General features: G+C 41.7%; 1 protein-coding gene across 2 annotated transcripts in view; it reads left to right on the top strand.

Moving 5' to 3' along the window:
- Nucleotides 1–13249, top strand: part of znf521 (zinc finger protein 521) — a 120287-nt gene that overhangs the window by 88149 nt on the left and 18889 nt on the right. For both annotated transcript variants that reach the window (XM_058068846.2, XM_058068849.2), the window contains one exon: nucleotides 3516–3647. In XM_058068846.2, the coding sequence (XP_057924829.2) occupies nucleotides 3516–3647 (132 nt within the window). The remainder of the gene's footprint in view (nucleotides 1–3515; nucleotides 3648–13249) is intronic.

The following is a 13249-nucleotide window of genomic DNA, read 5'->3' as shown; positions in this document are numbered from 1 at the left end:
ACCCTTATTAAAACACAGTACCATTCTACAAGTTTTTCATTAATTTGCGCTACATGTACAAGTGATAATTACGACCTGGATCATCATCACTTACTTTGGTCTTTTTTACACACTGTCAGTTGATCCGTTCCCAAGCAAAATAAGACACGTCTATTGAGTTCACAGATTTAACTTCAAGAGTTACACTTCCAGAATTCACAACGCAAACCGTGCCAGCCAGACAGTGGTGAGCTGCAACTCCCCAAACAACCTTCAACAGCACATGAACTTCAGCCTGGATACTAAAAAAAAAAAATAAACAGCAAGGAGAAATAAGCAATATTATTTCTATTTCCTCTGCCACTCCTCTTGGGAGGGATATTAGGCGTTTGTGTTTTAAGGAGCTGTGAAATACATAAAGAATGAGCCCCAAGAAGGTGAGGCCCTGTGGATATGCAAATGGAGTTACTTGGCTGGTGTCAGAGATGCTTAGAGGGAGCAGGAACAGGAGCAGTCGTCATCTGATGGATTTTCTTAGAGTTGCACAGGGACAGAGTGGTGGCAGCACACAACACCCCTGAGACTTTGAAACAGATCGGGCGAGGAGGGAGAGTAGAAGATGTTTGATGGACCCTCGTGGACTTGGGTTTGCATACTGAGTCTGCGCAGTGCAAAGAGAGGTGTGGTTTGAGGCATGCGAGGAAGGCACAGGAAGTGATTTCACTCCAGTGAGGAGGCTAAGACAAAATCCAAATACAACACTCTTAAGTGCTTTTTTCGGATGGAAAAAAACAAAAGACAAAGCATGTCATATGTTGATGCCTCGCATGATGCATGACATCATTTCAAATTGCTTATCCTGAAATTTGTGTCAAACTCCAGCCTATAGAGGCTAGTTGTTTTTGGTTTTACATAAGAATAGTTACATAACTTCTTTGAAAAGCTAAAGATGAAAGGGCCTAGGGTACTCACGACAAATTTTCCACTGGATTAGTTAACAGCAATGGTTTAACATTTATCTTAAAAAGATGGCACATTCTTGCAACTTCCGCCTCAATGCACCTGCTCACAAACACACAGGTCAGTCAGCAGGTGCAGAGTTTTCTGCATAATGAAGCGGGTCAAGCAGGTCCGAGGGGAGCGCGTTGTGCACTGGGGTCAAGTGAGGGCTGCGCATATGGCGGCAGCATAGATGAGTGAACCCTGCAGTACGCTTGACCTCAGTGTACTCCCCAGCACACACAAGCCAAGTGAATGATGATGAAAGAGGGCGGACGTGCTCGTGCTTACTGACTGGATGAACTCGCGAGCTATTCTCCTCCCCATCACCACCACTCCCCTCTTTGGCTGATGCCGGCTGCTCCACTCAGACCTATATTTAGGCTGCTGAGTAGCTCATCTGTCAAATGCACAGGGCTGCAGGAAGCACCACTTTTCCAACCATTTTAAACCGTGATTGGCCTACCTTTTTGCACACAGTCATGCAGAACGGTATCTTGTTAACTTCTCATGTCATTTCAAGCTGCGCACGCCATCCTGTAATTAAATGAAAACGTTTAGCTCAACTGTTTAAGTTACAGTTTCTATTGCCCTAACATTTTTAGGGCAGTGGGATTACACAAAAGCACATAGCCAGAGGAAAAACCCCATTCAATTTCACTTTTGTTTTCTACCCTTAATTTCTTTTTGGATAGAACAGGAATCCGCTTTTTTCCCCCACTTTTGGGACGTGTGGCATGATACTTTACTATATTTTTTTAACTTTATTGTTATAGTGTTGAGGCTGCACGGCTGGCGAGTGGACCCCAATTCCATTCCACCCTCGAGCATCTCTGTGTGGAGTTTGCATGTTCTCCCCGTGCATGCGTGGGTACTCCGGTTTCCTCCCACATTCCAAAAACATGTTAGGTTAATTAGCAACTCCAAATTGTCCATAGGTATGAATGTGAGTGTGAATGGTTGTTTGTCTATATGTGCCCTGTGATTGGCTGGCGACCAGTCCAGGGTGTACCCCGCCTTTCCGTTTTTACTAATTAGTTTTTTCTTTTTTTTTTTAATTTTTACTAATTAATACGGGTGTTACAAGATCTCGCAAGAGATCACAAGATTTCTCACTCAGGCACTTGGGCTAAATCAAAACTAACTCCATCATTTTGCCGGCCTTAATATGTTGCGTGCGTGTCTGCTTTCATTTCCTCATCTCCAAACAGACATATTTTAACATATTTTTTTTAGATAATATTATAAATGTTTTTATTTCATTGTAGTTTTCTTAAAAATAATGTTAAAATCTCATGTTGTTCTTGTAGACACAGTCTTGTGTATCGTCTCGTCTTGAGACCTTCTTGACACCCCTACTAATTAATACATAATTTTGAACAAAATTCAGTCATTTATGATTTTAATTTTTACTTTTAAATGTTTGAAGGATTTTGTCTCTTTAATAAGTTCAATTAGGTTTTACACCTTCAAACATAAATACCTTATGCCTAATTGAGGTCATGAATATTAATACATTATTTGGTGGGAAATGAAGGACAATGGTAAATAAAATTTGAAAAAAAGAATAATTTCTATTCAGATTCGCACCAATATGTCTTTTTGCCTTCCATCACAACTTCAAAATAGTTTGGAGCAGGAGAAAATGAAAAAACTTCATTCTGAGTTTAATATCAATAATACAAATTCTTAATGTGAGATTCGCTCTCTGAATGTTTGAAGTCCTGTTACCATGCCAGTGTTGTAACAAGCAGAATAATACAGTCTAGAGGAGATAGCAGAGCTTAGACTTGGCTCTCGCTGTCTGTTTTTGTGCTTCCTTAGACAGCAAACATGTCCATACTGAATCAACAGTGCCTCTGCTTGTTGTTGCTAACTAGTGCACTAACCCGCACACATGGGTGTATTTATGTCTGTGGTATGAAGGTGAATGTGTTGATCACCAGACCTTGGATAAACCCTCCAGATGACTCCCTAGTGCATCCATCCTTCTTCTCGCAGGAGCTGACCGGATGTCTGGCACTGCAGGAGTTTAATAGAGAACTGGTCTGGCCACACAGCAGACGATGGAGGCCTTTTATTGACATGCTGGAGATGGGTAGTTCAGTGCAGACGTCTGACTCAGCAAGATTTGTGTGTGTGTGTGTGTGTGCTTGAAAATGAATGTGCCATGTTCTCAATCTGAATGATTTAAGTCAAGTGGCCAGTTTATGTGCTCCAATGGGGCAAAGCAGAGAGGATAAATTGGTGAATGTGTGCTTTTCTGCACTGAGATGTGGTTCAACTTGTAAAGGAGGGATGACTGGACTGGAAGTTATTTAATGGGATACTTTTTCTAATTTATTTTTCATCGGTGGTCAGAGTAATTCAGCACTTCATTGTCTTTTTTGAAAACCACATACAATTGTTGTGCACTAAAGGTGCATTTTTGGTGAATTTTCTTATCCAATAAGACTTACTTACCTAATCACAAATATCTACTTGACAATAGTTTTGTGAGAATAATCTTGTTCAATCTTGTTGTTTTTGTCTTCCAGAAGAGGGCTTGAACCACGAGTGCAAACTGTGCAGTCAGTCCTTTGACTCTCCAGCCAAGCTTCAATGTCACCTGATTGAACACAGCTTTGAGGGAATGGGCGGAACCTTTAAGTGTCCTGTCTGCTTCACAGGCAAGTGCATTCTACATTTTTACATTTTTTGTTTGTTTGAATTTCAAATGACATTTTACCCCAGGAAATAATGGAAATATATTGTATATAGTCCATATCAGGATCTAAATTCATACAAGCATAAATTCTATTTTATGTAACATAAAGCGCAGTTATTTGTCATGTCAGTGCAGAAAGAAGTTATATAATTCTCCAGTGTTCCTTCATCAACAAAGAATAATAGGAGTGTAAATATGACTGTGGGGGTGTTATTTTATGTCTACAGGGCTCTAGTAATGGATAAGAACTCCATCCATCTACTTTCTATGCCGCTTATCCTCACTAGGGTCATTGCATGGGCGAGATGCGGGATACACCCTGGACTGGTCGCCAGCCAATGGCAGGGCATATATAGACAAGTCAGAGTCGTCAGTTAACCTTAATATGCATGCTTTTGGAATGCGGGAGGAAACCGGACAACCCGGAGAAAACCCACACAGAAATGCCAAGCAGAGAATCGAACCCAAGTCTTTCCGATCTCCTGACGGTGTGGCTTATATGCTAACCACTCATCCCCTGGATAAGACCTGTATTTATTCATTCATTTTCTACCGCTTTTCTTCACGAGGGTCGCTGGGGTTGCTGGAGCCTATCCCAGCTGTCTTTGGGCGAGAGGCGGAGTACACCCTGGACTGGTGGCCAGCCAATCACAGGGCACATACAGACAAACAACCATTCACACTCACATTCATACCTATGGTAGATTTGGAGTCGCCAATTAACCTAGCATGTTTTTGGAATGTGGGAGGAAACCGGAGTACCCGGAGAAAATCCACGCATGCACAGGTTTGCAAACTCCACACAGAGATGGTCGAGGGTGGAATTGAACCCTGGTCTCCTAGCTGTGAGGTCTGCGCGCTAACCACTCGAACGCCCGACCTGTATTCAGAAAATCCTAAAAAGGTTTTCTATGCATTAACTACTATCTACTGTATCCTATGTTGCGGAAATGTATTCATCACGGTTGGATTTGGAACTAATTAGCTAAACTAAACGAGGGATGACTGCATTACCCAATTTGTATTAACCAATGTCTGTATTCACCATCACTCAAATTAAATTCCCCTTTGCTGGAATACAGTATTAATGTTTAGCACGTCTCATATGCCACAAGCTGATTATCTGCAAGTACAAGCCACATGTTGGAAGCTGTGGAGTTAGCAAAAGCAAACAATCACTTGGCACTTGCAAAGCAAAGTGTTTTTGAGGTGGTACTTTGGGTAAAAAGTTTGAAAACCTTTGATCAAGTGAACATGTTGACAGCTTAGCAAGTCAGATGCAATTCCATTCGGCGCTAAGCACCTCCAAGCTGTGTGGCCTGTGAGCGTTAAAATGTAAATGGGCTGTAAATGAGTTTGGAAAGGTCAAAGCAGGAAGAGTTTGGTGCATGCAACTCCTTATTTAGTCCAATATCAAGACCTTCGGAAGTGTCACGAGGTTGAGAGAACGACATCACAAGGCGAGTGGAAGAAGAAGAAGAGGAAGAGGAGGAGGTGGTGTTTGTGGGGGGTTGGGAGAAGAGGACGTGTGCTAATTGTGGATGGCAGTGGTGCTGATAGCTGTAATGATCTCATCTGTCTCCGCGCATGGAGGTGGAAGGACCACGCTCCTCTTGAGAGGATAGCGCCCTCCTTCAGTGTCAACAGGGTTAACTATCTCCATAATGAAATCTGCAAAGTCGTTAACTTGGGCTCTTCACTAGTTTTCCCCTCCTCAGCTCTTTAGTCTTCTTTGCACTTTGGAGTTCTCAGCTCATTTCCTTCTCTTTGCCTTTCCGGCCAACACACTTGATATATCAATTAACATCATTAGCTCCCATTTTGCCTTTTTTTCCTTCATCATCCTTTTTCTTACTTGCATATTTAGCTTTATGTCTCTATTGATACATCCCTACTCCTCCCTCCTTCCCTCCCTCACTAGGATGTCTGGGCGTTTAATATACAGAGCATGCCTCCTTCATCTGAGCCTTCATTTTCCAACATCGGCTTTGACAGACAGGTTCTCCACCCCCCCTCATCGCCCCCGCTCTCCCTTTGCGGTCATATTGATCACGAGAGGAAGGGAGGCTGGGAGGTGGAGGGCGGGGTGCAGACACCCTCAGGACAGTGGCTGCAGAGCAGACAGACAGATGGGTAAAAAGGAAGAGCAGACCCTCCCTCTGTTGGCGGTATAGGGGACAGCCAAAATGAAATATATGAGGGCTTGTCTGGCAGATGTCCTTGAATGCGTTTCAAGTTTATCCAGCAAATGGAGAAAGCTAAAGATCACCTCCACAATATTTGGTACACCTGCAAAATCCAATTTTTTAAAAAATAATACCCACTTACAAATAATAACAATAAAAATAATAATACATGGATACGTTATACACATGCATTTCTGTGTTATATCCATCCATCTGTTTTCTATGCCCCTTAACATCATGAGGGTCGTGGGGGATGTGCTGGAGCCGATCCCATCTGAGAGGCGGGGTACACCCTGGACTGGTCGCCAGCCAATCACAGGACACATATAGATAAACAATTATTCATGCTCACATTCATACCTATGGACAATTTGGCGTCGCTAATTATCATTACTCGGCCACCGTGAAATAAAATGTAAAATATAATTACATAAATTATATTTTAAAAACTGTAAAATATAATTACCGTATTTTCTGTAAGTCGTACGTCGCACAAGGCCAAAAATGCATACTAATTAGGTAAAAAAAAGCTGAAGTAAAAAAACATGACTTATAGTCCTAAAAATGCGGTATAATATCCAAGATTCATAAAATGTTTAAATATACTGTATATATTTGCTATTTTTTAACAGCATGCTATAGGTCACTAATGTTAGTTAATATTGTTATTTATTAAGATAAATCCAGCTGTAGTCCAATCATAATGAAAAACTTTGTCGTTGTAGCAATAGCGGCTGAATTCCTAAAAGCTGAGCTGACACTCACTGTTCATGTTTTATTTTGAAATACCTCATGTGACCAAAACCACCCATTGGGGGGGTTCTTTGGCTTTGACACTCCTGACTAAAGGGGACAAAAAGAGGACAAATCTCACCCTAAAAGTGACTGGCAGAAAAGTGAGATTAAAAGTAAGTCATATAGACCAGGGGAGACAAAATAGAGGAGAAAAGGAGACACAAACTTGGAGGAGGCTGAGAAGGTTGCAACCGGCAAGTTTGGATGTGAGATGAAAGTGCAGAAGAAGAGGAGGAGGAGGAAGAGAGCGTCAGAGTGGGGAGGGAGAGTAAATGGAGAGAGAAAGAGAGCGAGAGAGGTCCACAAGCCCCTGGATGATGAGAGGGAGGCTGACTCTCCCAGGACACATTTGACAGGTTTCAGAAGTGGGGGAGCCTGCAGCTAGAAGTGTCTGCCTGCACCCTCAGGAGCAGCAGCCAGCCAGCCAGCCAGGGTGTGCTGTGGAAATTGTGATTGGGAATATGCGCTTAAGACAAACAAAACAGAAGAAAGTGTGCCTGATGAAAGTGGCACATGTGTGTATGTGCGCCTTTTCTCTTTTTTTTTTATTCATGTCGCAGCATGAAGTTGGAATTAAAAAAAAAAGTGAGATGCTCTGAGATGCTCTGCAAATTTACGGCAATGAGGCAAATATGCTTGTGTTTAATTAGTTTGGGAGTTTATTGGAATTTATTACCAGTTTTCATGGTTTTAATCCCAATAGAGCTGCACCTTCGGCATCAGAATGCAAATGGTACATTCCTGTGCCTGTGTCAGCCATCATTTAAATGAATCAGGAAGTAGCCTGATAGCCAACAAATGGACAAAAAATACAGCTATTATTGCTATTTATGCGCTTGTAAGACAGCTACTAATTGTTACATTCAAGCCTGTTTTCATATGATTCATATGTCTACCGTTCCGTGACATTGAGCCCCCAAACAAAGCACCTGATATGTTGCTGACTTGCTGTCCATGCATTTTTTGTGAAATGTGAATGGTAAATAACCTGCCATGGTGCCTAAAAAATGTGATTAGGAAGGTGACAAACATGATTGAATGGGAAGTCCGCATCAACAATACATCCATTTTTCATTCATAATTATTTATAATTATTAAAGGGAACTTTTTGTGGCACGGTGGTCGAGTGGCTAGCATGTAGATTCGCTTGGGCATCTCTGTGTTTCCTCCCACATTCCAAAAACATGCTAGGTTAATTGGTGACTCCAAATTGTCCATAGGTATGAATGTGAGTGTGAATGGTTGTTTGTCTATATGTGCCCTGTGATTGGCTGGCGACCAGTCCAGGGTGTACCCCGCCTCTCGCCCGAAGACAGCTGTGATAGGCTCCAGCATACCCACGACCCCCTGAGGATAAGCAGCATAGAAAATGGATTGAGTTATGTACTCCTATAGAGCAGCTACACACGATAACCTGCACAGAAAGCTTTCTAGATATCCCAGAATCTGCACCTATTCCAGGTATATTTCCTTGGATTTCCAAAATTCCACCCACGGCCCACCTGCGGGCAGGCTCGCTCCGCTGTGATTGGTCCCACTCAGCTTGTAAAGCTAACAGCTTGTACTGCTTGAAAAGTGGAAAAAGCATAAAATGTCTAATTATTTGAGCTGTCAAAAAGAACGTGTTAACAGTGATAACTGATTTATTTCATCAATTACTTTACATCTTTTTGCGTAATTGCATGTGCATCATGACAAGCCACTGCTCTCTGTTATGACAACAGAGCACAGTGTATCTCCCCACAAAGTCACACAGTCTGTCTCCTCGTTATAACTTTATTCTGAGCCGAACACACTAACAGCAGTGTAATTCAAACACCATTTATGGATCTCAACTCGAAAACGGACACCCAAACACAACATCTTTATTATGCATTCATGTGTGGTATAAATCAGATGTCACCAACACGGTGCACCAGGTCTCGCCTTAAGACCACACGGGTCTCCCGTCTGCCTGTTCTAAAAATCGCCCAAATAGCACCAATTACCAGCGAGATGCATCAAATTTTTTTTTTGTTATTCTTCTTTAAATCACAATTAAATGTCAACTGCAAATGACAATATATTTTAAAAATACTTTGTACAAACCTGTACAAAAGACAGTTTTACTAGTGTCCATTCTCTTTTGCTGCTTTAAGTTAACATGTGATTACACGCAGCTCCGAATTACAACACTAGATGGGCACATGAATGCACCATGCCAGCCGCACAGGTTTGAGTTGTCGTAACATTTAATGTTCAACTCACAGTGCACGCCAACCTGGTTATTTCTCATCCTTCAACTCAATACAATAAACCAGTGTTAGGTAAATAGACCTATGTGCCATCTCTTAACTTGATTTAAATTTTAATTTAATTTGGCGCTGTTTAAACATAGAAATATACAGTATATAATCCTGCTCTATAATTTATCTTTCTTTCAATAGTGTCTCATCTGCCTTAAGTTTAAGTCTGTCTGTCCCTGATGGGTCTCCTTGTCCTTTCTCTCCAGAAAGGCAGCAGCATCAACTGGTTGAAGTGTCCAGGGAGAGAGAGCTCAGCGAGTGTGACAGGCACATGAGCTGGTTTTTATTATTATTATTTTTTTGCCTAGCAACAAGTGATCATATAAATGTGTGACATAATTAAATTCTGCTGATTTATTTGAGCTTTTAGCAAAAGGTTAATTCATTCAGTCGAGAACATTACCAATGTAGTAAAAGCGGATGCAAAACTCAAAGTAAGGATACTCTAGTTTTTTAAATGTTGGATGCTTTTTCACACAACAACACGATACAGTTAGGTTAAATATATTTTCATATAAGTGACTGATCCTACAATTGTGTACAACAAGGTTAAAATGAAAAATCACCGTCCAAAAACTAAAAGTACTTTTTATACGGTGAGTTTGACAGCACAAAAAGAGTCGTGATTGCTTTATTGTTAGCTGCGTTTTTGTCTGCATATGCCATATAGCAGCAGGTCAGTGCAGCTGCAGGAAGCCCTCATTATGTCTTTGGCTAGAGGAGGAACAAGTCAATACAGCAAAAATAAAAATGGATTCGACACACACAAGAGGGAGGGGGGGGGGCCTCAAACACTGAAACGTGAGGCCACGTAGCGCATCGGCAATGACAAATTAGCAGTTTGTATGCTGCATCTATACCTGTAGTACTGTAAATCACTGTAAGCAGACAAAGTATGAATGTATAATAATATGCTGTGCTCTGGGTCATAATATATAATATAGTACTACATCCAAAGTGTGTGTCCGCCTACTGAGTAAAGAGAGCAAGACAACTTTGTAGATTTAGTGGGCTGTCTACTTGGGCATCAGGGGTGTCAGTGCTGAGGGGGATGAGGGGGCCAAGGTCTCCTCGCTGTGGGGGATATTAAGCCTTCTGATTTGCTCTCAGGGGCCACCCATGGCAGACATCTCCTATTCTATACAGGCCCCAGCTCATCTTTATTTTGGCAGGGTTGATGCTCTCTGCAGGCTGCACTGCACCACAATACTAAGCTGTTTGTGCAAGGAGGGAAAGTTGATTCCCCCCCCCATCTCCCCTTCTCCTTTTCATTTATTTATTCTTCTAGCCTACATGTGTTTGTATCCGCTTAATCACAATGCAGAGGCTGTTCTGCAGCAAAACACGTCCGAGGCGTTGTGGAGACAATATGTCCAACTTTTTTTTCTTATTGCTACGACAAACTGGAACAAAACTGGAAACACCAGTGAATGTTCTTCTTGCACGAGAGTTTAACAAGTTTCATCGGGCCAGGGATGATATTTGTCAACTTACGTAAAATGTCATCATAGTCAGTAATATTAAGTAGTACAATTATCCCTCGTTTACTGCAATTAATTGGTCCCAGACCAAGAGATAAGTGAATTCAATATTCATTCATTCATTCATTTTCTACCGCTTATCCTCACGGGGGTCGCGGCCGTGCTGGAGCCTATCCCAGCTGTCTTCGGGTGAGAGGCGGGGTACACCCTGGACTGGTGGTCAGCCAATCACAGGGCACATATAATAATACATTTTATTTTATTTTTTGTATAGCGCTTTTCAGAGTACTCAAAGTACAGTACAGTAGAGAAAAATAAATAAAAATAGAGTTGAATAAAAACAGTAAAGATGCAAAAGTAAAAGATGCATTAAAATACAATACCCATACATTCATTCAGAGCTAAAACAAGGCTAAAAGCGGGGCGGGGCTCAGCAGTCAAGTGTAAATAGTTAGACATTAAACATGGATTTAAACAGGTGGGTTTTGAGTTGTTTTTTGAAGGAGGGAAGGTCGGGGCAAGCACGGAGTGAACAGGGCAAAGAGTTCCAGAGGGTGGGGGCAGCAATGGAGAAGGCTCTTTCTCCCCAGGTATATGTAGATATAGACATATAGACAAACAACCATTGGAGTCGCCAATTAACCTAGCATGTTTTTGGAATGTGGGAGGAAACCGGAGTACCCGGAGAAAACCCACGCATGCACGGGGAGAACATGCAAACTGGCCGAGGGTGGAATCGAACTCGGGTCTCCTAGCTGTGAGGCCTGCACGCTAACCAGTAATCAGAGAAAATAGTATCATAATAACATAATATAGTGTATAGCTCATCAGTTTAATGTAATGTAATGTAATGACTGCTTTAAATGGCTTTACACTGATCGGCAGAGGGGATTGGCGTTTTAAAACAAGTATCGTCCGATATCAATACCGTCCTTTTTTCCTTTGATATCGGCCAATACTGATTGGTGGCCGATCGATCGGAACGCCTTAGTCTGAGACCATCTGCTGTGCCCTGAAACTTTCGTGTGTGCCAGTGTACGAGTTTGTCTCAGACGTACAACCCCTCATAATTAATCCACCCAGGTGAGCTGAAATTGGGCCTGTTGCAAAGAGTCACGCCAAAGGGACCGCCATGATTCCAGCCACCGTCTCCGCCTCACCTCGCCCTCCCCAAACCTCTGTGTTTTCCTTCCTCTCCGCGTGGCTCCACAGTGCGTTTATTAGAAGAAAAGTTATTTTGAGCTGTAAGAAATTCAAATGAAGGCTCCCACATGCTAACTTTTTCCCCCTTTGAGATGAGACAGCCATCCTTAAAGCACAGGGGTCCGGGATAACAAACGGCATGTTTGAAGTGTTCCTTGGAGAACGTTGAAACACACCCACGCATTCAAGGCACATCCACTCAAGACCCACACCACCGTTATCCCCCTTGGCTTTGCCAGTGTGGACTGTGGCTTCATTAAAGCACAGACGCACACATACATATATATATATATATTTATATATATATAATATAAAAAATATTTTTTCTCTACATACATACATATACTGTATACATACATACACACATCTAGTGTGTTTAAGTGTGTTTATATGATGGTGAATGCAGTCTTGAGGCTACATGAATAAGTACTGTGTGCAACACCATGAATATTTATATTGTCAATATAATTAGCCATGTAGACTAATGGAGGCCATGTTTTGCACTTGAAGCCATGCCAATTTTTGTGGTTGTTTATTTTTTTGGGTTTGTTGTTCCCACAGTGGTGCTAAATAAGGAGCATCATTATTCCCAGAACATTATGCAGTCTGTATGCCCATGTCGTGAATTTGACCATTGTAGCTTCACTGATAAGATCTTGGTTGTTTTATATCACATAATGTTGTTCCATTGTGGAGGGAAGCCTCATTTGTTTGGAATTTTTGATTTTTTTTTTTACATAAAATTATGATGCTGCCTTTGTTGCCGTAATAATTTGCATGAATGAAGGATTCTGACAGTGGCCTTTTTTACTTACTGAACACCTGAAAGGACCAGTGTGTGGATGTCCAAAATGCACGTAAACAGCTACATGAGGGTTGACATTGGTTAGCGACAACACAATCTTCTACTGAGTCTTCTGCCAATATATTAATGGTCCGTACACTTCAAATTAATGTAATAACATAGTTTGTATTGCTGTGATAAACTGGAACATTCATTCATTCCTTCATTTTCTACCGCTTATCCTCACGGGTGGGGTATACCCTGGACTGGTCGCCAGCCAATCACAGGGCACATATAGACAAACAACCATTCACACTCACATTCATACCTATGGACAATTTGGAGTCGCCAATTAACCTAGCATGTTTTTGGAATGTGGGAGGAAACCGGAGTACCCGGAGAAAACCCACGCATGCACGGGGAGAACATGCAAACTCCACACAGAGATGGCCCAGGGTGGAATTGAACCCTGGTCTCCTAGCTATGAGGTCTGCACGCTAACCACTCATCCGCCGTGCAGACCTAAACTGGAACAAAACTGGAAAATTGTCTTTTTTTATTTAATCTTGCACAAGATGAATAAGAAGTTTTGTTTGCAGGCTTACCTGTAAGTTGTGACAAACACGACTGTCATAAATGGCTGAAAGACACTGTAACCTCAATGTTATAGACACAATAACCCTACAATTGTACATGGTCCACACCGATAAGATATGTACATGGTTAGATATTCTGGGAATCCCATGACGACTGAAAGATTTGATTTACCTTGAGTGTTTTTATCCACTGTGGGTGTTATTATTGATCGTTGTATTCCGATGGAGTCATAT

The sequence above is a fragment of the Doryrhamphus excisus genome, linkage group LG6 (assembly GCF_037039965.1).
Source record: "Doryrhamphus excisus strain RoL-2023G ecotype Guam linkage group LG6, RoL_Dexc_Guam_v1.1, whole genome shotgun sequence".
In the NCBI taxonomy this organism is placed as follows: domain Eukaryota; kingdom Metazoa; phylum Chordata; class Actinopteri; order Syngnathiformes; family Syngnathidae; genus Doryrhamphus; species Doryrhamphus excisus.
Note: the sequence above shows the minus strand (reverse complement) of the source record. Positions and strands in the feature narration are given on the sequence as shown.